At 45.5% G+C, this 25,971-nt stretch overlaps 1 protein-coding gene across 5 annotated transcripts in view; it reads left to right on the forward strand.

Moving 5' to 3' along the window:
• LOC110527879 (FERM domain-containing protein 4B) overlaps positions 1-25,033 on the forward strand; it is a 62,977-nt gene extending 37,944 nt beyond the window's left edge. For 2 of the 5 annotated variants that reach the window (XM_036983367.1, XM_036983365.1), the window contains exons 8-23: positions 8,323-8,406; positions 9,318-9,383; positions 9,886-9,943; positions 10,704-10,790; positions 16,541-16,617; positions 17,317-17,455; positions 18,092-18,233; positions 18,372-18,502; positions 18,597-18,713; positions 18,882-19,110; positions 19,368-19,424; positions 19,563-19,710; positions 20,360-20,524; positions 20,749-21,479; positions 21,699-21,849; positions 23,533-25,033. In XM_036983367.1, the coding sequence (XP_036839262.1) occupies positions 8,323-8,406; positions 9,318-9,383; positions 9,886-9,943; positions 10,704-10,790; positions 16,541-16,617; positions 17,317-17,455; positions 18,092-18,233; positions 18,372-18,502; positions 18,597-18,713; positions 18,882-19,110; positions 19,368-19,424; positions 19,563-19,710; positions 20,360-20,524; positions 20,749-21,479; positions 21,699-21,849; positions 23,533-23,968 (2,818 nt within the window). In that variant the 3' untranslated portion in view covers positions 23,969-25,033. Of the gene's footprint in view, positions 1-8,322; positions 8,407-9,317; positions 9,384-9,885; positions 9,944-10,703; positions 10,791-16,540; positions 16,618-17,316; positions 17,456-18,091; positions 18,234-18,371; positions 18,503-18,596; positions 18,714-18,881; positions 19,111-19,367; positions 19,425-19,562; positions 19,711-20,359; positions 20,525-20,748; positions 21,480-21,698; positions 21,850-22,237; positions 22,503-22,898; positions 23,064-23,532 lie in introns of all 5 variants that reach the window. The other 3 variants (XM_021609464.2, XM_021609466.2, XM_036983366.1) reach the window with 3 other exon arrangements.
• Positions 25,034-25,971: the final 938 nt, after the last annotated feature.

Below are 25,971 nucleotides of genomic sequence, written 5' to 3' on the forward strand. Positions count from 1 at the left end.
CTTGAACCCGATCTAACATCTCTGTGGAAATCTGGAAAAGCTGTGCAGCAACACTCCCTATCCAACCTGACAGAGCTTGAGAGGATCTGCAGAGAAGAATGGAAGAAACTCTCCAAATACAGGTGTCAAGCTTGTAGCGTCATACCCAAGAAGGCTGTAATCGGTGCCAAAGGTGCCTATGTAAATGTGATATTTTTGCTAATTTAATAAAAATACATAAATATGTAAATTATATTTGCTTTGTCATTATGGGCTATTGTGTGTAAATTGAGGTGGGGGAACAACTGAATCCATTTTAGAATAAGACTCTTTTCTCTGTATATATCAATGATGTTGCTCTTGCTGCTGGTGATTCTCTGATCCACCTCTACGCAGAGGACACCATTCTGTATACTTTTGGCCCTTCTTTGGACACTGATAACAAACCTCCAAACGATCTTCAACACCTTAGAACATTACTTCCGTGGCCTCCAACTGCTTTTAAATGCTAGTAAAACTAAGTGCATGCTCTTCAACCGATTTTTCTGTCCCCACCCGACTAGCATCACTACTCTGGACGGTTCTGACCTAAAATATGTGGACAATTACAAATACCTAGGTGTCTGGTTAGACTGTATACTCTCCTTCCAGACTCACATTAAGCCTCTCCAATCCAAAATTAAATCTAGAATCGGCTTCCTATTTAGCAACAAAGCCTCCTTCACTCATGCCGCCAAACATACTAGAGGTCGACCGATTATGATTTTTCAATACCGATTATTTGGCCGATTTTATAAATAAATAAAAATATTTAAAAAATAAAATGGCCTCCACCTGCCTGTATGACCTCCCTACAACGCCTGGGCATGCTCCTGATGAGGTGGCGGATGGTCTCCTGAGGGATCTCCTCCCAGACCTGGACTAAAGCATCCGCCAACTCCTGGACGGTCTGTGGTGCAACGTGGCATTGGTGGATGGAGCCAGACATGATGTCCCAGATGTGCTCAATTGGATTCAGGTCTGGGGAACGGGCGGGCCAGTCCATAGCATCAATGCCTTCCTCTTGCAGGAACTGCTGACACACTCGAGCCACATGAGGTCTAGTATTGTCTTGCATTAGGAGGAACCCAGGGCCAACCGCACCAGCATATGGTCTCACAAGGGGTCTGAGGATCTCATCTCGGTACCTAATGGCAGTCAGGCTACCTCTGGTGAGCACATGGAGGGCTGTGCGGCCCCCCAAAGAAATGCCACCCCACACCATGACTGACCCACCACCAAACCGGTCATGCTGGAGGATGTTGCAGGCAGCAGAAAGTTCTCCACGGCGTCTCCAGACTCTGTCACGTCTGTCACGTGCTCAGTGTGAACCTGCTTTCATCTGTGAAGAGCACAGGGCGCCAGTGGCGAATTTGCCAATCTTGGTGTTCTCTGGCAAATGCCAAACGTCCTGCACGGTGTTGGCTGTATAAGCACAACCCCCACCTGTGGACGTCGGGCCCTCATACCACCCTCATGGAGTCTGTTTCTGACCATTTGAGCAGACACATGCACATTTGTGGCCTGCTGGATGTAATTTTGCAGGGCTCTGGCAGTGCTCCTCCTTGCACAAAGGCGGAGGTAGCGGTCCTGCTGCTGGGTTGTTGCCCTCCTACGGCCTCCTCCACGTCTCCTGATGTACTGGCCTGTCTCCTGGTAGCGCCTCCATGCTCTGGACACTACGCTGACAGACACAGCAAACCTTCTTGCCACAGCTCGCATTGATGTGCCATCCTGGATGAGCTGCACTACCTGAGCCACTTGTGTGGTTTGTAGACTCCGTCTCATGCTACCACTAGAGTGAAAGCACTGCCAGCATTCAAAAGTGACCAAAACATCAGCTAGGAAGCATAGGAACTGAGAAGTGGTCTGTGATCACCACCTGCAGAACCACTCCTTTATTGGGGGTGTCTTGCTAATTGCCTATAATTTCCACCTGTTTTTTATTCCATTTGCACAACAGCATGTGAAATTTATTGTCAATCAGTGTTGCTTCCTAAGTGGACGGTTTGATTTCACAGAAGTGTGATTGACTTGGAGTTACATTGTGTTGTTTAAGTGTTCCCTTTTATTTTTTTGAGCAATGTGTGTGTGTATGTATGTATTATTTATTTATCTATTTATCTATTTATCTATTTATATATATATATATATATATATATATATATATATATATATATATATATATATATATATATATATATATATATATATATATATATATATATATATATATATATATATATATATATATATATATATATATATATATATATATATATATATATATATATATATATATAATAAAAAAAAAAAAAATTTTTATTTTTGGTGATTTAAAAAAAAATTGATAATTAAATAAAATGTATTTGTAATAATGACAATTACAACAATACTGAATTAACACTTTTATTTTAACTTAATACATCAATAAAATCAATTTAGCTTGTCCTGCTTTGCAATAAATAATAAATCATTAAACATTCAATATTCCCAGGTAAGAAGTTTTAGGTTGTAGTTTATTATAGGACTATTTCTCTCTATACCATTTGTTTTTCATATACCTTTGACTATTGGATGTTCTTATAGGCATTTTTAGTGTTGCCGGTGTAAAAGTATAGCTTCCGTCCCTCTCCTCGCCCTTACCTGGGCTCGTACCAGGAACACATTGACAATAGCCACCCGCGAAGCATTGTTACCCATCGCTCCACAAAAGCTGCGCCCTTGCAGAGCAAGGGGAACAACTACTTCAAGGTCTCCATAGCGAGTGACGTCACCGATTGAAACGCTATTAGCGCGCACCCCACTAACTAGCTAGCTATTTCACATTGGTTACACCATCCTAATCTCGGGAGTTGATAGGCTTGAAGTCATAAACAGCTCAATGCTTGAAGCACAATGCTTACGAGCCTGTTGCTGCCTACCACCGCTCAGTCTGACTGCTCTATCAAATCATGGACTTAATTATAACATAATAACACACAGAAATACGAGCCGTAGGTCATTAATGGTCAAATCCTGAAACGATCATTTCGAAAACAAAACGTTTAATCTTTCAGTGAATACGGTCTAAATATAAGTCTAAATTAGTTTGCAACGAGCCAGGCGGCCCAAACTGTTGCATATACCCTGACTCTGCGTGCAATGAACGCAAGAGAAATGACACAATTTCCCTAGTTAAAAGAAATTCACGTTAGCAGGCAATATTAACTAAGTATGCAGGTTTAAATATATATATATATATATATATATTGATTTTAAGAAAGGCATTGTTGTTTATGGTTCGGTACACATCGGTACAATGACAGTGCTTTTTTTCGCGATTGGGCTTGTTAAATCACCAGTTTGGCGAAGTAGGCTATTAATCAAAGATGATAAATTAACAGGCACCGCATCAATTATATGCAAAGCAGGACAAGCTAGATAAACAACTAGTAATATCATCAACCATGTGTAGTTAACTAGTGATTATGTTTGATTGTTTTTTATAACATATGTTTAATGCTAGTTAGCACCTTACCTTGGCTCCTTGCTGCACTCGCATAACAGGTAGTCAGCCTGCCACGCAGTCTCCTCGTGGAGTGCATTGTAATCAGCCATTATCGGTGTCAAAAAATGCCGATTACCGATTGTGATAACTTAATCGGCCCTAATTAATCGGCCATTCCGATTAATCGGTCGACCTCTAAAACATACCCTCATAAAACTGACTATCCTACCAATCCTTGACTTCGGCGATGTCATTTACAAAATATCCCCCAACAGACTACATCCAGTTTGTTGAGTAGAGCATCACGGTGCCATCCGTTTTATCACCAAAACCTGTATGCTCTCGTTGGCTGGCCCTCACTACATATCCTTCACCAAACCCACTGGCTCCAGGTCATCTATAAGTCTTTGCTAGGTAAAGCCCCGCCTTCTCAGCTCACTGGTCACCATAGCAACACCCACCTGTAGCACGCGCTCCAGCAGGTATATTGTACTTGTCATCCCCATAGCCTAACTGGTTAAATAAAGGTGAAATTAATTTTTTTAAAGGCTGTAACGTAACAATGTGGGAAATGTCCAGGGGTCTGAATACTTTCCGAATGCACTGTAACTACTGCTGTGTACACCTTTTCTGTTCATATACTGTCCACACTATATATATATATATATATATATTACACACACACACACACACACACACACAATCATTCATTTAGATTCTGGATTCTGACAATGCTCGTTCTTATGTTTATTATTTCCTTTATTTACATTTTAGGGATTTGGGTGCATTGTTTTGTATTGTTAGGTATTACTGCACTGTTGGAGCTAGGAATATAAGCAATGTGTACTCTGCCAACTAAATTAGAATTTGATTTGAATAAGCAGGAAAAACAGTATCCTCCTACCAGGATTTCTGGACAACTAGAGGATGTATTGAACGTTCCTGGAATATTGCAACCCTACTCGTGAATCATAAATACCAGCACATACAGTTGCTGCCAAAGATATTAGCGCCCTTGCACTTTTCTTAAATAATTCCCTATTTCTAGTAAAATAAGTAGAAATATAATAATAAAACAACTTTTGGTCTCCACCTTGTCATTGAATTTTCAACACAGCAAAACCAATTGTATTTTTGGCATGGACAAAATAATTGGCCCCCTGGGGCCAAGGTAACTGCCTACAAATGTTTTTTAGAGCCATCAATGAGCTTGCTGCACCTTTCTACAGGCATTCTGGCCCACTCTTCAGCAGCAAACTGCTCCAGTTCTTCAATGTTTGTGGGGTGCCCTCCACCAACTGCTGTTTTCAGCTCTCGCCATTATGTTATGGACGTGATTCAGATCTAGACTTTTCGCTGGCCACTCCAACATTTTCTTCTTGAACCATTCCAGGGTGCTTTGAACGTGCGCAAGGCATCATGTATCACAACCGCCCGTGATTGGGAGTCCAATAGGGCGGAGCACAATTGGCCCAGCGTCGTCAAGGTTTGGCCGGTGTAGGCCTTCATTGTAAATAAATTGTTATTTAACTGACTTAAAACCCCAGTCGCATGTTAAACAGCACCCAGGAATTAAAATGGTGAACTTCAAATCCATGTAAGGTGTGGTGACAAAGTTAAACTTATTTTAGAAGAAATAGGGAGGGGGAAAAAGTGCAATGGTGTTTTTGGCTGCAACTGTACATTAAAGGGGCCTTGACACGATGTAACTATTTGAATTACCTTTTAAGGTAGACCCTCTTAACTTAAAAGGGCTCTTATCTGCTTCCACTGAGGCACTTTGGCAAGACATAAGTGGATATTAAGCCTAGTCTGTTGGGAAGCATTAATAGCCTGCCTGATAAAAATATGAAAAATGTTCAGACATTGCACCTTTGCGTTTTTATGAGTTATCACTTTCATGCTGTAAGACTTGGGAATTGAACTCTTCTGTTAAACCACAAACGCATCAACCAAACTCTATACAATACTTGAATATTTATATTTCGTATGATCTGTGTTCTGGTGTCATTATTGGATATGGGGGTTTATTGAACTCGGAGATAGTCATCATAGAGAGATCGAGGTTAGTAATTAGACATTGTAATGCCAGTAATGACATATGTATAAAAACAGTGTAATAATATGTATTCTGACCAATTGGCAGTGTTGCTATTATGGAGCCTTAAAATGCCCCCTGACCTGAAAACAATCAGATAAAATTGTATTTTTCACATGCTCCGAATATAACATGTGTTGACTTTACCGTGAAATGCTTACTTACGAGCCCTTAATAACAATGAGGCTATATACAGGAGGTTCTGGCACCGGTACTGAGTCAATGTGCAGGTTAGTTGAGTTAATTTGTACATGTAGGTAGGGGTAAAGTGACTATGCATAGATAACCGAGAGTAGAAGCTGTGTAAAAGCAGGGGGGAGGTGTCAATGCAAATAGTCCAGGTGGCCATTAGATTAATTGTTCAGCAGTTTTATGGCTTGGGGGTTGAAGCTGTTAAGGATCCTTTTTGACCAAGACTTGGTGCTCTGGTACCGCTTGCCGTGCGGTAGCATAGAGAACAGTCTATGACTTGGGTGACTGGAGTCTTTGACATCTTTTTTGTACCTTCCTCTGACACCGCCTAATATCTAGGTCCTTGATGGCAGGAACCTTGGCCCCAGTGATATACTGGGCTGTATGCATTACCCTCTGTAGCACCTTACAGTCAGATGCCAAGCAGTTGCTCTCGATGGTGCAGCTGTAGAACTTTTTGAGGATCTGAAGACCCATGCCAAATCTTTTCAGTCTCCCGAGGGGGGAAAGGCATTGTTGTGCCCTCTTCACAACTTTCTTGGTGTGTTTGGACCATGATAGTTTGTTGATGTGGACACCAAAGAACTTAACTCTCAACCCGCTTCACTACAGCCCTGTCAATGTGAATTGGGGCGTGTTTGGTACTTTAGTGCATGATCAGCTCTTTTTGTCTTGCTCACGTTGAGGGAGAGGTTGTTGTCCTGGCACTGTCAGGTCTCTGACCTCCCTATAGGCTGTCTCATCGTTGTCTGTGATCAGGCCTACCACCGTTGTGTTGTCAGCTATTTAATGATGGTGTTGGAGTTGAGCTTGGCCATGCAGTCGTGGGTGAACAGCGGGTACGGGTGGGGACTAAGCACGCACCCCTGAGGGGCCATTGTGTTGAGGATCAGCGTGGCATATGCTGTTGCTAACCCTTAACACCTGGGAGTGGCCAGTCAGGAAGTCCAGGATCCAGTTGCAGAAGGTGTTTTAGCTTAGTGATGAGCTTTGTGGGTACTATGGTGTTGAACGCTGCGCTGTAGTAACAGCATTCTCACAGGTGTTCCTTTTGTCCAGGTGGGAAAGGGCAGTGTGGAGTGCGATTTGAGATTGCGTGATCTGTTGGGGCGGTATGCGAAGTGGGTCTAGGGTTTCTGGGATGTTGATGTGAGCCATGACCAGCCTTTCAAAGCACTTCATGGCTACCAACGTGAGTGCTACAGGGCGGTAGTTATTTAGGCAGGTTACCTTCGCTTTCTTGGTTACAGGGACTATGGTGATCTGCCTGAAACATGTAGGTATTACAGGTCAAGGAGAGGTTGAAAATGTCAGTGAAGACACTTGCCAGTTGGTCTGTTCATGCTCTGAGTGCACATTGTTGTAATCCGTCTGGCCCTGCGGCCTTGTTTAAAGGTCTTGCTCACATCGGCTACGGAGAGCGTGATCACACAGTCTTCCGGAACAGCTGGTGTTCTCATGCTTCAGTGTTGCTTGCCTCAAAGCAAGAATAAAAGCCATTTTAGCCCTTTTGGTAGGCTCGTGTCACTGGCAGCTCGCGATGTCGGACGATGCACTTATTGATGAAGCCGGTGATTGAATTGGTATACTCAATGCCATTGGATGAATCCCGGGAACATTTTCCAGTCTGCTAGCAAAACAGTCCTGTAGCATCCGCGTCATCTGACCACTTCCTTATTGAGGGAGTCACTGGCACTTCCTGCTTTTGTTTTTGCTTGTAAGCAGGAATCAGCAGGATTGAATAATGGTCAGATTTTTCAAATGGTTCAACCGTGTGGCTCAGCGGTCTAAGGCACTGCATCACTGTGCTAGAGGCGGCACTACAGATCCGGGTTTGATCCCGAGCTGTGTCGCAGCCGGCCCCGACAGGGAGACTCATGAGGCAGCGCACAATTGGACCAGCTTTGTCCGGGTTAGGGGAGGGTTTGGCCGGCTGTGGTATCATTGTCCCATCGCACTCTAGCCACTCCTTGTGGCGGCTAGGCGCATGCACGCTGACTTCGGTCGCCAGCTGTATGGTGTTTCTTCTGACACATTGGTGCGGCTGGCTTCCGGGTTAAGCAAGCAGTTTGTCAAGAAGCACTGCAGCTTGGTGGGGTCGTGTTTCGGAGGATGCATGGCTCTCAACCTTTGCCTTTTGCCTCTCCCGAATCTGTACGGAAGTTGCAGCGATGGAACAAGACTAACTACCAATTGGATATCACGAAATTGGGGAGGGAAAAAAAAGGGTAAAAAGTTCTCCAAAAATATAAATATATTTTCCAAATGGAGGGCAAGGAAGAGCTTTGTGCACGTCTCTGTGTGTGGAGTAAAGGTGGTCTAGAGGTTTAATTGAATGCAGTTATATAACGTAATGATATATAACTGCATTAAATTCCCCGGCCACTAGGAGTGCCACTTCTGGATGAGCATTTTTTTTCCTATTGATGATTAAATGCCCCTTTTTTTAAGTCAAAACAACTGTTACAATGATGTTCTTGTGAACGAACTCTGTTAATCATTTGTACAATCCGTGTGTTTCCAGTGTTGAAAGCTCCAGATCGGACCTGAATAAGCTACCAGTTCTACCCACCAGAGTCCTGAGAGAGCACCCCTCCCTGGCTTACTGGTAAGCAGTGCCACATTAGAAGCACTTTAACCACAAATGCACAGGGGGAATTAATCCAAGTGGATTACACACAGTCCCATAGATACCAGACCGCCGCCCTGTCGATACCACCCATCCCCCACCACATTCCCATCCCCATCAAAGGGTTTTTAATTGTAGCTAACACCTGGATGCACAAAGCAATTATTTTCCCATGCAGATGAGGGTGGATGTGCACCCAGAGTTCTGCCTGGTACCAGCAGCCTGTTTATCTCAGATGGGCTGTATTCATTAGTGCTCTGTTAATTAGACTGGCTGGCCAGTGGCTCTACTCTGAGTGCACCCTGCACAGCTAGGGAGGTGCTGACTTCATCATGTCCTCATGGGAGCTAGGCTGGAGAGGGAGGGAGGAGGAGGAGGCCAGGCACTGTTTTAGAGCTCCCGTGTCTCTGTGCCAGTGTCTTGAGTGCATGCTGCCGTGTCTTCTGCCTCAGCGGTCATCTGAGGCTGCAGCTCTGCTCACTGATGAACAGCAGCTGGAGTTAGATCAATGGGCAGATTGGAATTACAGGGTTGTGTGTGAGAGTGCGCACGCGCTGCAATCCCTCCATACTGTTAAGGAAAGGGAAACGGGATACTTAGCACAACTGAATGCATTCAACCAAAATGTGTGTTCCGCATTTAACCCAACCCCTCTGAATCAATCCATGCTGTTAAGGGGGATGATTGCAGTGGGAACGAGATGGGATGTGTGTGGGAGCTGAGAGGGAGATGAGATCCATTGGCTGGCCAGGTCCGTAGGCCAGCCAGAATTGTCTGCATGAACAGGCAGAATGTGTGTCAGGGAAGGACTGTCTCACCACATCCCTCAGTTTGGGGATGTTACAATCGGCGATGGATGAATCATTACAGCTTTTATTTATCTGTTACAGTGAAGACCGAGTGATTGAGTGCCACCAGAACCTGAAGGGCCTCAGCAGAGGGCAAGCCATTGTGCAGTAAGTAACGTAATGAATTGTCCTTTTATGTTCATCTGGGTCAAGTGCATGAAGGAAATGAGCTGCTGTGCACCTCTAGTCCAGCACGTTCATCAGGACTGCTCCCTCCGCAGCTCCCTCTGTACAGGCTACTCCTGGGTGTTGTTGTTTAAAGGGGATTGCTGTTGCGCTACCAGAATGTGTCATTTAATTAGGGAACAGCTAGCTCTTACTGTGGGCAGACAGAAGCGTGTGGCAGTGGTCTGCTTTGTTTTACCTGGGAGAGATTAGCCTAGCGAGGTCATCCACAACCCGGGGTGTATGATTTGAGTTGATCAGGGGACTGCCCCTCTCTCTGTCAAGGCCATGTACAGAAATCGATGGCTCTGCCACTGTAAATGACAGTCTGGTAAATGACTGGGGCTTAAAGCCCAATTGTAACCTCTGTGCAATGGCCGCTCACGGACATCGATGAAGTGTAACTGCCTGAATTACTGCTAACGTGTCTCCCTCTGTTTTGAAGGTATTTGGCCTTAGTTGAGTCCCTCCCTACATATGGAGTCCATTATTATCCAGTAAAGGTAAGAGCTGCACCCTGTATCAAACAGTAGAAGGCATCCGATATCTGTACTGTTGTGTTCATGTTTGCGTTCCCATCTGACTAACACTGTTTGAGATTAAGAAGTAGAGTTGTCACGATACCAGTATCGCGATACTACAATACCTGATTTTCCATGGAAAAAAGGAAAACACAAAGCAGGCTGAACTCTTTGGTCCTTTTAAGAAACCTACTGTATGGAAAATATTGTGTGCTATAGCTTTGGGGAAAAAAACATGTGATTCTGATGACAACATAAGGCTGCTTGTTTCGTTATGGCTGTTTTACTCAAGAAATTCAGTCCGCTTCATGTTTGGTTTCCTTGCCACGATACCTCTGAGTATCGCGATACTGGTGTTGTGACAACCCTATTAAGAAGTAGTTATTTCTCATCGAAATACAGCCATTTCCCCTCTGGAGGCTGATTCGGGACTTAAGCTGGGTGTTTGCTCCGGCCGCATGCTTAGTTAACTGATGACTGAGTGATCCCTCTCTCAGCACCCCTCTCTCCCAGAGCCCCAGCTCCCTCCCAACTCACTCATTAAAGCAGGGTGTCTGAGCACATCAAACGCTGGTGTTAAAATGACTCCCTCATGCTGTGGATTTTTAGGGCTGCTTCAATGTATTTGATCTTCCCTTGTGCTGCTAGCCTAATGGGGTAATTGCCACAGTAATGGCCCTTAGTTTAAAACTGTACCACTGAAGCAGCTCTTAATGAGTGGTGTGCCTTGCCTTCTCAACAGGACAAGCAGGGCCTACCGTGGTGGCTGGGAGTCAGCTATAAAGGCATCGGACAGTACGATTTACAGGACAAGTTGAAACCTCGGAAGGTAGGTTGGCCTCCCTTTGTATGTCTTGTGGCTTTTGTTCCTTTTGTCATTCCTATGCTCTAACTCAACACCCACCCCCACTCCTCTGGTTAATAAGCCACCAAACTGTAAATGACTGTAAATGAAAAGCTTGTTCTTGGCCAGTGTCATGGAAAAGTGGAAAAAGAGAGGGAGGAAAGGGAGGTGAAATTGTGTTATCAACGTGGGGGTGGCAGGTAGCGGCGGCAGTTAGTGCGTTGGGCCAGTAACCTGAAGGTTGCTAGTTCGAATCCCGAGCCGACTAGGTGAAAAATCAGGTTAGTTTTATGGAGTAACTACAATGTTTATCCATCCTCAGTTTTCTCCTATCACAGCCATTAAACTCTAACTGTTTTTAGTCACTATTGGCCTCATGGTGAAATCCCTGAGCGGTTTTCTTCCTCTCCGGCAACTGAGTTAGGATGGATGCCTGTATAGTGATTGGTTGTATTGATACACCATCCAAAGTGTAATGAATAACTTCACCATGCTCAAAAGGATATGTCTCCCTCCTTCTCTAACTGATAATGGGGTTGTAGAGGCCCAGTTTACCTTACGGCTCAGCTCCGGTGCCTACATACGCCATAGACATCATTTACCCACACGCTTTTGTTGGCTCAGACAGATTGCGTTCAGAGAGGCCCAGCTCATGAGCTCCATCAGCAGCAGGTTTTCATTTAGAATGGAAAATCAATGTGTTTATGCAACAAATGTTAGTGCCTGGAATCGTATCGCGCCGAATCGTTCCTCTAATCAAACTGATTCACACCGAATCATTTCAAACTATAACGTATCAGAGCCCATGTATGTAGATGCGTATCAAATTGTCTTGAAAGATAAGATTCCTCATTTAGGGTGTAATGTTAATAACTACGACTGATTACAAATATGAAACAAAGTTACAGTTTTGGCCTTTTTAAATATAGAAAATGCTACTTTTGGAAAAAAAGATTGTCCCCTCATTATCTCGCTAAACATCCTCTGCTCACTCGTGAGGAGGGGGGGGGGGGGGTCGATAATTACATAACGCAATATTATTTTTGCGTTAGTACCTGCAGCAAAAGTCCAGTATTTATTTTCAGCACTTTTGATTTCCATGACTGATCAAAACTTGTTTTCTCTTGTCCCTCTGTAGCAGACGTATGGTGAGCAATGTATTTGAAACATTGAATTGCAATAAAATCACAGTATCGAATCACAATCCATATAGAATCTCAGTACATATCGTATCGGCACCTAAGAATGGTGAAAATATCACATCGTCAGGTCCCTGGCCATTCCCAGCCCTACTTCTCACCCACTCTGTTTTCAGGGGACTGTTACTTTCTATGCACGTTTTGTCTTGTGAGTTTAATCGGCCAGCTTCGTGACTAGTATGTGTCTTACCTGTTCCGTGTTGGAGACCTGTTGGCACAGCTGGATGTGCTGTTGCAGCGAATGCCAAGGCATTAATGGACATGTCCCACTTATTAAACCCAGCGTATCGCAGCTCCTTTCCCAGCAGCCCTCCCAGTGGAAGGTGTAATTATGGCGCGCCATGGGGAGCAGGCAGGCAGGGCTCTGGAGCTGGCACCAAGCCAGCCTGGGCTGTCTCTGTGAGGGGCACTCTGCTCTGAGAGAGAACCATGCTCCAGCCAGACCAGACCAACCCAACCCACTGACCATAAAGGGAGGGGGCATTCATGCCAAAACTCCTCCTCAGCAGTCCCCTGGTGAAAGGGTGGACTTTTTAAAATTGTACATGCTTTTTTGTTGTTGTTAAGTACCCAACTCTAGCTGCTGTTCTAGAAGGGCCTGTCATCTAGTATAATATTGATAGTGCGTCCTGTTGAGGCTGGCGGCCTTTGTATTCAGCGCAGCCCCCCTCTGCCCTTCTCCCAGCATGCTGGGCTCATTATGCAAAGCCACCTGTCATTGTGTGTGTGTTTTGTCTCTTCGGAGAGCAAACAATTGATCAAGTAATAAAACACAATCACCTTGGCAGGGGGGCTGAGAGACGCTTGGGAGGCTGGGAGGGGCTTGTGAGGGGGAGCTGCAGGAGGAGGAGCCCACTTCTGCACTCCACTCGTCCCCTGAGAAATCGTGGGGCATCGGGATGAAAAGGCTTTTAATTGAGGTTCTCCCAGAGTTCAGTGACATGCGCTGAAAGAAATTACTGTAGCTTAACCTCTCATTATCCTCCTCCTCATGGATGTCAGTTTCATCACAACGTCATGAATGGGATGAACCACAACTCTCTATCCGTGCCTGCTGGGGTTAAAAGGACTAGTAAGGATTCTCCCAAAATGTCAATAGTAGCCAACATGTCATTCTGATAGTCTGTCTATTGAACTGCGTGTTCAAGCATACCACGACTATGGAAGAAGGGAAGTTTGCATTTGAATGGGTAGAGGACTGAAGACCATGCAGGAGAATCAAATGTATGCTAGAGCACCACGTTTTATACAAAAGCTGTACTATAAATGAAAAGGGATTTCTAAGATGGTCAGAGGAGCAAGCATCCGTGATGTAGAGCGCTTTTAGAGCCCAGCTTGATTCATACAGGCTTGAATCATTCATGAGCTCTTTTTCACTCGCTGTCTCTCTCTGTATGCGTTTCAGTCCATCTTACCCTTCTCCGCAAGTCATTTGACACTGTTCTTTTCTTTTTTTTATAAAAAAAAAATCACTTGCAGGTCCAGATACATGATCAACCAATGTAAGCACAGCTCAGTAAGGATGAAATTATTTCGGGTAATGATCATATGACAGACCATACATTTTGGTCTTGGAACAGTAAACGACTGCTCAAATATTTAAAAGGGTGTTAAAATCGAATGCCAGCTGTGGCAGTGGACCATACAAATCCATTCCATACAAGCCACTTTCACCCTTCTTTCACCCTAGTATATATTGGGTTAAAGTCATAGCCTTAATGTGTGTTTGTGGAGTCTAGTCAACTGTAGCAATCTCTCCCGTCATGCTACTGGTGGAAATGTTCCGTGTTACCAGCCAGCGTGCCATGTGACATGGCATGAGAAGGGTGTGGCCGTACGCATCCTGCATAGGGGTGCGAGTCACGGCCTTTGACACACAATCATTTTAAAAATGTTTTATCCTCAGAAATTACTCTTTCAAGTCACAAAGCCCTGGGGGGTGGTCTGGGGAGGTTGTTGTGGGTTCAGGGTTGGGTCTGGATCAGAAAGTTCTGGGACTATCTATGACCACAGGCTTTTTGGCATGGACTCGGCCTCTAATGAGAAGTGTAACAACTGAAATAAGACCGAGATGGGGGACCTACTGTTCTGTACTCCAGATGACTGAACGGTGTCTCTCCACCTCGTGTTTTAGTTTTGGTGGTGGTTTGAAGGCTGTTCGCAGCACTGTCTTGGACTGTTCTCTGTCTAGACGGTGTGGTCTTGTAATCAGAGTTTGAGGTGTCACATTTTTGACATATTTTGGCAGTCACTACCATCGGCCACACTTGAGCACCTATTAAATGTGTGTGTTGAAATTACCGAATGACCTTGTTACGTAAACATGGCTTATGTGTCTTTTCTGAATGTGCTCTACTAGTAATTGAGTAATAAGTGGCCAGGGGGTTTGTGAATTGAAGATGAGCCTGTGGGAAGTATGGAGGCTGCTGGTTCTCATTGTTCAGTAATTACCATGCTCCCAATCCACAGTGAGACTAGGAATCTAATTGATTAGGCTAGGCTTGCAGTATCATCTGGAGCAGCAATGGAGAAACTGGTTGACTTTACTACTCCGGATCTCTGGAGATGCTTCTCTTTACAGACTGTAAATCATAAACTACTGCCTCTTTGCTTTTTTTTTTGGGGGGGGGGGGGGGGGGGGGGCTAAAGTCTTGGAGTCTGAACTATTATCTTGTGAAACATTGCTACCTAAAATACTAAATGTTTGTTATTGGCTACAGCATTTGTTTTGTCAGTTGCAGTTAAATTTGTGTTAAATTTTTTCTTTGAAGACAACCTTGTGGTAGTTTGGTTTGCTGGTTTAAGTAACTGGCTTTAGAGGTGTAATGAGAGATTCTTCATTGTCAGGTAGGGCCCGGTTCGAAGAACTGACCGAGCGCTGTCCTGTAGTCACAGCGAGGTGAGGGAGGGGCCTGCTATTAATGATTAGACCAAAGTAGTAGATTCCTGACATATTTGCCTTGTGGGAGCGTTTGGAGGCTGGAGTTGATGGCACTCCAAACAACAGGGGTTGGCAAGGTATATAGAACAACATCACAGAGGGTAATGAAGGTGCTAAGGGTCAGGTATGACTAGAAGGCTAATCTAAGATCTGTGGATAAACGGAACTGAAGCAGACTGAAAAATGGTAACAGCGGTCAGTTCTCAGAAGATGAGGTAGAATACCTTTCTGTGTGCACTGTACACAACCTGTTCATCAGGTTTGACTGAAGAGGAAGTGAGTGATCGTGTGAGTAACACAGAGAGAATTTGAGAGAGAGAGAGAGGTGCAAGCTGGGTGAGGTGTCTGTGATGTCAGAGGAAGTGGGGGGAGAGGGGTGGAGCCTGCTCAGCTGAAACTCTTCCAACACCTTTCTGGCTGCCTGAGAACAGACAAGAGCGTATTGTTCAAAGAAGTCTCTAGCCCTGTGGGAAACAGCCAGAGGGTTCAACAGCACCCTGATAATTCACCAGGGATTTAGCACTAAAACCTGCTTTGGTAAGCATTCCATTTACCTGACTAGGTAGTTTAGGATATATTCAGTTATTTTGTTGTCTTTCTGTTTTTTTGGGTTACCTGTTAGTAAAACTGTATGATAACGTGCTGTGTAATCCACCATTTTAAACCAGACTGACAGTATACTGGCAACATGTAGAACCTGTTTTAAAAAAACAAAAACAATTTGGTTGCTGTTATGGTGTGATTTAAAAAATGTACTAAGAGCAGTTTTCAGATCAGAGATGAGTGAAAGAATAGCCAATATACACTGCGATGTATGCTACAAAGTACAGTGTCATGGGCTGGGCTTCTTGTGAGATGATTTCGATTTCTCGCTGAGGACTGTAGGTAGTCTATGATATATTACCCATATGCCTCTGTAGTCCAGGATAATGTGTTCTATTATTTAGAGCTCTGACTGTCTGCCTGGCTCGCCGGTACCTGGTAGAGAATGTTTATTAAGACCCTCTGCTGTAAATCTACACCCCCGGATTCTGGTGTTAGTGGTGGATTCTCTGTTTCTCACATGACATGAGAGATCCAAGTCTCTAAAGAAATCCCGTTTTTCACTGTAAGCAGATGTTTCACCCTGACTGAAGTGCACTCCTCCTTGCCCTGTTTTCAGCGCTCTCCCTTCAGGCAGAATGAAATGAGAGGCTTAGTTTTCAGCTAGGCAAGTCTTGCTCTCTGCGCCGGCTTCATTACGGAGTAGTAACTAAATTGACCTTCCACCTGACTGATTGGCTGTCCTCTGTTCACAGCTGCTGCTGTTAATGTTGCAAGTTCACTGGAATTTAACGAAGGGCCAAGAGAGAGGCTGGTGTGTCTGGGACAAAGCTAGAGTGTTTTTCCATGCTTGTGGCGTTTTCGTTGTGTTTTGATGGTACACACATTGGACGCCTCAAGCAGTTTGGAATGAATAAGGATGTAAATGTTTGTTTTCATGCAGCGATGTATCAAACCACGTCTCTTTGTAGGTCTGCACTCACTCAAACAAGGCATGGTCCCGGTATACTATGTACTAAGTTGTGTGTCCTGTTTTCTCTCTCTGTCTGCAGTTGTTTCAGTGGAAGCAGCTCGATAATTTGTATTTCCGTGAGAAGAAATTTGCAGTTGAGGTGAACGACCCTCACAGGTGAGAAAACCGATACTGGAGACATCGATCGATCCTGGGTCATGTTCTGTTGGGCCTGACATGGCAAAAAATTGTTATTGGACAGGTTGCTGAAGTGCCTCAAAACGTTTTGTGCCTATTGGACTAGACCCAGAAATCACTCCTTATATTTCCAATACTAGCCTTTCGGAAACATTACAACTGGTATCCGAAGCCTTAGTTGTCTGTCTGCTGCCTCTAGCCCTTTTCAGAGCCTAGTGTTAATGAGCTCTCTCTCCAATACAACTTGCTAGTCACAAATGAAGGCCTTCCTTCCTGTTTTAAAGGACTGCTGCAGTCTGTGTTCTCGGGACATTGCAGCACTTCTAGCCTCAGTGCTTGATCACAGGTTTAACATGGTGCTGCTAGCCAGCTTGGCTGTAATTAAACAATCACTGGTGCAAAACTGACCTAATGTTGCTCTATCTCTCCGCCATGAATGTATTGAATTACAGAACCAGTCATGAATTTGGATGTTGAGTGAGTTTATGCGAGCAATTGTTTTTGTTATCCCTGATTTGTGTATGATTCTGATACCAGCACCCATCATACCATGTTATTAAAAGTGTATCCACACGTGAGATCCAGGTATTCCCGGTCTGGATTAAAGAGATGAAATTCCTCCTAGCAGTAACATAAGTGATTTAAAAAATGTGTGTGTCTGTCTCCGTTAATCCATAGAAGGACAGTTTCCAGGCGTACATTCGGGCAGACCGGATCGGTCATCCACTCGTGGTATGCCAGCCACTCTCTGATTAAAACCATCTGGGTGATGGCCATCAGTCAGCACCGGTTCTATTTGGACAGGAAGCAGAGCAAAGTGAGTGTCTTCTCTTCACTCCCCCCTGCATCTGGAGGCTCTATGCTGTTCCTAGCCTTATCTCAAGGCCTCATCACCCTCGCCACGCTATCGGATCTATCTCCACACACCATCTCTCCACTCCACCATGCACATCTGGCTTGTCTTTACCTTTAACTCCTCCCAGTTGCTAACATGTCTCTGCCCCAGTATCTTATGTGTGTTGTACTATTGTTAGACTAGCCCAAGCTTGGCTATGGGGATTATTTAAGTAATGCTGAGTTGCTTTGTTGTTTTATTTGATGAATCAACTGAAGGGCCTTTTTGGATGTGTTTGTTTAGATTGTGCATATTTTAGTAGGTTGTTGTGCACTGCTGCTGTTTCCAAGTTGAGTGTGAGCGATGAGATTTGCTCCGAGGGGGTGAATGAGTGCGCGTGTGGCTGCAGTCAATGTTTTTTTTTTGCCTTCCAGAAGCAGATGGGACTTCTACCAGTGCTCATCCCGGAATAGTGCTGAGGCTGATTAATGACAGAGAGACCGAGCTCCGCTCCCAGCCTAAACAGAAGCATGCAAACGGGTCTCTCATCGCGCGGCACAATCATTAAGATGAAATACTGACTTTATCTTCTCTCCTTGTCTCTCTCTCTCTCTCCAGTCCAAAGTTGCCACAGCGAGAAGTTTGAATGATATCACCATGGACCTGACCGAGATCAGAGCGCCCAGGATCAGTAAGCTGTCCAGCTTAGAGAGTAAAGACCAGCTCATCATGGCCAGCAACGGATCCCTCATCTCAGCAGGTAGACAATAAGCTTAACAATCCAACTACGCTGGATGGACCTATCTGTCTTATTGGCTCCCATTTAAGACAAGTGATGGATTAGATTCGATGAAATTAGTGGTCATCGTGGTCTAAATATAATGCCTGCCTGTTGCAGGATCAGCAGACTCTGAGGTGAGCGAGGAACAGAAGAAGAAGGTTGCTGACCTGAAGAAGAAACGGCAGGATCTGCAGGACTCTCTGACTCAGAAACTGGAGGAGCTCAAGAAGATCTGCCTGCGAGAAGCTGTAAGCATCTTTAGCATTCTCAAGGTCCTGATTTCAAGTAGATTATATCCCAGCTGATTTGTTCTGTTTTTTTGTTGTTGTTTTGTTCCTCCAGGAGCTGACAGGCAGTCTGCCTAAAGAGTACCCTCTAGCCTCGGGCGAGAAGCCCCCCGTGGTCCGTCGGCGCATGGGGACAGCCTTCAAACTGGACGACCTCTTCCCCTATGACGCGGTTAGTGTGGCAGTCACAGGATGGGAGCAGCGCTGGCTGTCATAACAATGTTTGCTAATAAATCTTAGGCTTGATTGACATTGTAGTGAAATGTTGTAATCATATATTTAGACTTCGTTCTGCACGTCTGTGTTTAAAATTCAGTTTGTGCTTTGTGTTGTCCGGCAGGATCCCCACCTGAGGAACCTGGAGAGCAGGTTTGCCCTGCAGCAGAAGATCGTGGAGGCGGCGAAGAAACTGGCCAACGAGGCTGAGCTCTGTAAGACAGTGAAGAAGAAGAGGAGGAGGAACTGCCTAGACGCCATGAGGAAGCTGCATGAGATTGAGGACGAGATCAACGAATACAGGGTCAAGATGGGCAAGAAGCCCACCCAGAGAGCATCAATAATCATAGCAGGTAGCCTACACCATGCCATATCAGCCGGCAGACATCACAAACTGTCACAGTGATAACATGGTTTATATTGAGTGTAGCTTATAGAGGGGTCAAAGAGATCAGAATTCCTGCCAGAAGCACCTTGTCTGTATTAGCCGGAAAGGAACTAGACTTCAGGCGATGGATTTTTATCAGATGTGGATTTGTTTATTTAATGGCTTCTAATGAAATGCCCAAAACAAGCACGTCTAAAGCCTTAGTCTCTCCCCTTTTCTCAGATGATGTGAACCCCGCCGAACTCAGCTCCCTGTCCGACAGCCTTACTCTGGACGATGGTGAGTGCTGCGGAGGTTATATCATTCATTCATTCATTCATGCATACATGCATGCATACATTAGCTAAACCTCTGTATCATCCCCCATAGCTCTTAGCAGACCATGACAATGACAGTTCCTTCCCCTGTGTGTTTAAGACGAGGATCTGGGAGACCAGAGGCAACGGTCCCGCTCGGTGCAGTACTCTCCCCGGCCCCACCACTCAGACACCCTCAGTCTCCACTACCAGTCTGATCGACGGGCCTCAGCTCACAACCAGCTCCAGGACCTCGGCATCAACAGCCGGTAGGCACACTTGGCACGGGCCTGGCTAGTGGCTTCAGCTCTACTGGCTCTGGGCTGTTTTGTTATTCAGTCTCAGTGTTTCAGTTATTCTTGGGGCCCGGAGAACCATAGCAGCAGCCAGTATAAACCTGTACAGGAGAACTAGGGAGGGCCGCCTGCATTCCTACCAGCCGCCACCGCCGCCTCTCCTACTGCCCACCACAATCTCCTCTTATCAGCCCAAACGTGCTCCACTTTTAAAAATAGACGGCAGTAAGCATGTCTGCCTGCTAAGGAACAGACCACAATCCCAAGGAGGGGGGGAACAAGCAGTCCGGGACCGGAAACGTTCAGAATTTGAATGTATTCGCTCACTGTGTGAACATTTACCAAATTACATGGATGATGTGCTGTTGGGAGAGGAGAGCAGAATTCAGTGGTTCATGTAGGTTTCATACAGCTACCATTTTTGTAATGTTATTTGTTTACTGTTCCATGAAGAGAAAGATCAATGAGCTCTGAAATGACTGTCACCCAGGGGAAGGTTTTGACTGAAACCGCGGCACGTTTTTCTGTTTTGAGTAGAGACGCAGAGGTTGTGTCACCACGATAAAAGCTTCACCCTGAGGACGTCAAGTCTGTGAAAAAGCATTGTTCTTGTGTGCTTCAGATTACATGATGGTGAAGTCCGGGAACCGTTCCACTACAATCACGCGGACGCCTTATCGAGCCACATCAGCCCTTACAAGCCTGCCTCCAGACAGCCACGTGACGCACGCAGCATGCCTCCGACTCCACTCCTCACCCGCAATGCCTACAGCAGTACCCAGATCAGGTAGGCCAGGCGTCCATGTCCCATTACACGCCTCGCATACACAGCTGCCTCCTGATGTTCACCACAACATCTGTCTTGGCACCAGCCATGAGCCCCAATTAGACTAACCTCCTGTCTAGTGTTGTTCTCTGTACAATGTATTGTTACCCGATGTAACATAGTTTTCCATATTTATTTGATATGAAAAGGACCGAGGATCCTATTCTAATGGTGTTTATTCCCAGGTCGGAGGACGGCCCTCAGCATTTCCGCCAGCGGAGTGGCAGTCTGGAGTCCCAGTCTCAGTTCCTGGTCGAGACCGTGCCCCCGGCGTCCGCGTCCGTCTTGGCACGCCGCAGCAACAGCACAGAGTTCCTGGACGACGGCTCATCCTACACCAGCCAGTCCAGCGTGGAGTACTCGGCGCCCGGGAACCATACCCACCGCCCCAGGGACCGACGGCGGGGCAGGAAGAGCAATGTCTATGCCAACTCGGGCAGCATGCCCAACCTGGCACAGACTGACGCCCGCTACAACACATACCAGCCCCCCCGGGCACCGCGACCCACCACCACGGCCTACTACGTGACGGGCTACCCCAGCTACCCAGAGCCAGACCCCTACTCTAACGGCGTCTACATGTACCACAACGAGTTGGAGGGTCATTACAACATCCACCCCTCCTACAACGCCGCGCCGGCCTACCACAGACATGATGCGTACAGCAGTCGCTATGGTGACGACGAGACGGACAGTATGGCCCAGAACCCCTACGCCACGCTGAGGCCGCCCAGGAACCGCCATGCTCCGCCCAGGACGGAACACGTGACCAGGAACATCCAGAAGGCACTGGTGGAGGAGCACCTGAGAGGCTGGTATCACCGCAACGCAAGCCACAAGCAGCCACAGGCCTATGACTACAATCAGAGGGGTTCCCAGCAGAGCCTTGGCTACCAGACCATGCCCTACTCCTCAGGTACAGACAGCATGCCAAAGTCTCTCCTCTCACATCACTCGCATCCAGTCTGTTAGTCAAAGGCAATTATTTGGTTTCACTTGTATGAGCGGCGCAAAACGCCCAACTCTGCGTTCGAGCATGTCGACAAACGCTAACATTCAGTCACTCGTTGGCGCTCTATATCTCAGAGCCCTGTCATCCTGTTCTAACGCTACTTTCTTCCCCTTTCTGCTCCAGTCTCGTCTCATCAGTCCTCTACAGCAGGAGGCCGGCCCGGTCACCTGCGTGGCGGTATGGTAGAGTACGACGTACCCCTGCCGGTGCAGCAGCATTACCCCTCCTATGGCACAGCACATTACGGCACAGCTCACCACCCCGCCTACAGCAGGTGAGCTCCTGGCCCCATTTCAGCTTCTTACCTAATTAGATACTTAACCCATGGCCCTGAGAATCAATACTGTATCATTATGTTGAATTGATGCTTGCTGGAAAAAAATTAAGCTTCTATTTGGTTTATCAGTCACACACCATTGTGGCCGACATTAGGCTCCCTTACTTGACCACGATATGTCCCAGACATTTACAAATACCCTTTGATAGTTGGTGCTCCCTCAGTCACAAGCCAATTAGCATGACTACTTGGATTGGATTATAGCATATAGCGTCTGTCTGTGCAGCCAATAGTCAGCTCTTCCTCTTACTGGGATTACGAATGGTGGTTCCTCTCCTGCTTTAACTGTCCACTGGTCTCTTCATGTCCACCGCTCTCTTCATAGATACGGCTCCTCTTCCTCCTCCTCCCAGCACTCTAAGCGTTCCTGGTACAGCCCTGATGGCCAGAGATGCTGTGGCTTTGTCCCTGCCAGCTCTTCCTCTGCTTCCTCCCTCCTCGCCTCCCCCTTCTCTTCCTCTTCCCCTCGCTGTGGGCTCCGGCTGAGCACAGGGCTGGTAGGCCAGGGCTCTAGTCCCCATGCAGCAGCCCCACAGCTCCAGAAGCCAGATACTTAAAGTCTCCTTTGCTAAGTGTAGCCCATGATAGTAGTAAGTAACCAGCTACCAGGCCTGTCTGTGGTTTTGCTTATTAGTCTGTCCTCAGTGTGACCTCATTGTTTGCTTGTTTTTATTTTTTAAGTGAGCTAAAAACGTCCTGGTCTGTACCTTGGACTTCTCTTTTTCAAGTATCAAAGCTGTTTGAGCTGTCTCTCTTGTTCTTTCTCTCTCTCTCTCTCTCTCTGTCTCTCTCGCTCTTTGGTAACTGCATGGCTTTTAGGATTGTTGTCTACGCCTGCCATCTCTTTCAGCTGCCATACTAGTTCCAATTGTCATCCAGCGGTCACATTTCTCTTATGGGGTGTGCAAAGGCACACATACACCACTTAAGCTGCCTCCTCCCTCTCTGTTATTGCTATCACTTACCCTTGACCCTCTCGTGCACAGATGTCCCCCAGCAGAGTATGAGTGGAGGTGCTGTGGTAGACTGGAGCCGGGGCCAGCATGGGCTCCGGGGTCATTAGAGATGTATGACGCTGGTGCCTATCATGGTACTGAGTTTTGACCAGCGAAATGAAACCGCCTAATCAAAGGCACCGTACTAAAGAAAGGGTGAGAGAGAACAAACTACCCACAAAGATGCTATGGTGTTGGTGGGGACTCATTTTGTACGTGGCAGTTCTTCTACTCTTTACTCGTGGTGATGTCCACTGTTGGTGGTGGTGGTGGTGGTGGTGGTGCAGCTCTGGAAGTGGTGGTATATGTGGAAGAAAATGTGACCCTGCCTGTCGGATATCTGAATGCTCTGTGTTTCATGCGTGTTGTTCTGTGCATCTGCTTTGTTTTTAGGTGTGAGAAAAGTTTAATCCTGGGTCAAACACACACACATTTTGGCATTTTCAAACCCGGCATAGAATTGTCAATTTTTCATTTCTCTAGCACTGTATCCCAACCAATCAATATCCCAGGGTTAAATTATTCAAATAACTTTCCACCAGTGAGAAATGTCTGTTTGCTTGGATTGTGTTACCAGCTTTGTTTATTTTTAGCCTAACCTGTTTGTATCCTGTATGTGTTGCAGATCCTATGTAGATGTGAACCAAACCGATCCATTCATCGACAGCCAAACCGATCCATTCATCGGCAGCCAAACCGATCCATTCATCGGCAGCCAAACCGATCCATTCATCGGCAGCCAAACCGATCCATTCATTGGCAGCCAAACCGATCCATTCATCGGCAGCCAAACCGATACATTCACCGGCAGCCAAACCGATCCATTCACCGGCAGCCAAACCGATCCATTCACCGGCATCCAAACCGATCCATTCACCGGCAGCCAAACCGATCCATTCACCGGCAGCCAAACCGATCCATTCACCGGCAGCCAAACCGATCCATTCACCGGCAGCCAAACCGATCCATTCACCGGCAGCCATACAAACTGCAGCTTGGATCCAGACGACCAGCGACTTTACTGGCACGAGGGCTCCTCCAAACCTGGAACTATAGTCTAGCGGTCAGACCCATCATGAATGGTCTCAACTTCCACTTTGTGACACTTTCATGTGCCTTGGACTGCACTTAACTGTTTTTCTGGATGGAAGAAGGGACCCAAAGAATCAAATAACAACCCTATGGAATTCACACTGGGAAGGACCTAAAGTCGATGTACAGCTGATTTGAGTTCTCCTACACGGAATTGCCAAAGTGGGTCTATCTGCATACAGTCATAGTTTCTGAAAGCAGAATTACAACACGGTCACCTGATCTGAATGTTCTGTATTGCTAGATTCTGTGTGTGTGTGTTGCGCATGGAGTTGCACTTGGTGCTGTGGCTGGTTGGATTAGTTTGAGGGTCTGGGATGACAGTAGGAGGATGGAGGACAATGAACATGACTTGTCCTGCGTGACCAATATATGGGGAAGCTGTATGCTCACCATTACAATGAAGGATCTTTCGAACAATGACATGTTGAAATTTAAGGATGGAAATTGGATTTTGAGTGTAAGGATGCCAACGAATGGCAACCTGCTGAAACATTCTCCAGTCTACCAGTTTCCAGAGCCCATTTTATGGTAGCGTTGTTTGTAGCTATGTACAGCACTTGGCTATTCATTGTTGGTCAGTATTCTTGCACCAGCCATTTACAAGCATTTGGACCTCGCTCATTCTCAGCAATTTGATCATCTTGACTTCCAAACGCTTCAGTCTAACGCGTCGGCTTTTATACCGTCAAAGACCATGTTAACACTTTATCAATGACTGTGATGTTAATCCTAAGTCTATTACAGGGCTTCATTTTGTCGATACAAAAATCTTTTTTATTTTTTATTTTATTTTTTATGCTTACTGCATCCCATGCTGGACTGGACTGGTGCTCTCCATTCCTCAAGAAGGAATTTGTATGTACCTGTTGATAATGTAAATACATTGTACGGTTCTGTCTGTTTTCAGAGCATTTTCTTTTGGTATTTTAAGAAGCATGTAATATATAGTAAACAATCAAATATTAAGCTGGTTCTTAGTTATTTGTATAATTGAAATGAATTTGAATTAAAACATACATTTTGAACTATATCCTCAGTTCATTTGTGTTTTACTCTCTAAAATGGTTGCTATTAATGTGTCATGAGAAACACTGTTAAAATAATAAATCTCCAGTAACTGATTCAGTAAAGGAGGATTTAAATCCAGATCCATTTAATCAAGCACTTAAATTAGATTGTCTACGTTCAGCCAGGGTAATTAGTTCATTGGGTTTTACTGTAAAGAAAGTACAATGCTTTTTTTTTTAAACTTAAAATGATGAATTTAGAGCTCAGGACAATAACATAATGACTTTTTTTAAAGTTCCAATGCAGCTGTTTTATATCAAATAATTTCTGGGTAACAATTAAGTACCTTACTGTGATTGTGTTTAATTAAAATGGTCAAAAAGAAACAAATAACTTTATCAAAGAGCAATTTCTCATGTAAGAAATTTGCTCGGACTGCCTGGGAGTGGTCTGAGTGGGGAGTGGAAAACCAAAAACTGTTATTGGCCGAGAGGTTTGGAACTCTTTCTTATTGGCCTTGTAACTAATGTACTGCCTGCTGAGGTCACCAGGCAGGCCATAACGCCATCCCACCAAAACAGACGGAAATCTCAGGCAGTCTTTTCAAACGGCTCTTACACTTATGTCACAGTATTATACACCCTCTGAATGGCACACGTACTCCATGTCTCAATTGTCACAAGGCTTAAAAATCTTTAAACTGTCTCCTCCCCTTCATCTACACTGATTTTGAAGCTGATTTAACAAGTCACATCAATAAGGGATCATAGCTTTCATCTGGATTCACCTGGTCCGTCTGTCACGGAAAGAGCAGGTGTCCTTAATGTTTTGTACACTCGGTGTATATCTATCCCCCTGCACTTGCTAGTGGCAACTTATTGGGGTGAAATGTGACGAGTATAACCTGTCATAGCTGTAAACAACTGTTGCTAGCCTCAGAATGTAAGACTCAATTAGGGTG

Source organism: Oncorhynchus mykiss, chromosome 7, assembly GCF_013265735.2.
Source record: "Oncorhynchus mykiss isolate Arlee chromosome 7, USDA_OmykA_1.1, whole genome shotgun sequence".
Classification (NCBI taxonomy): domain Eukaryota; kingdom Metazoa; phylum Chordata; class Actinopteri; order Salmoniformes; family Salmonidae; genus Oncorhynchus; species Oncorhynchus mykiss.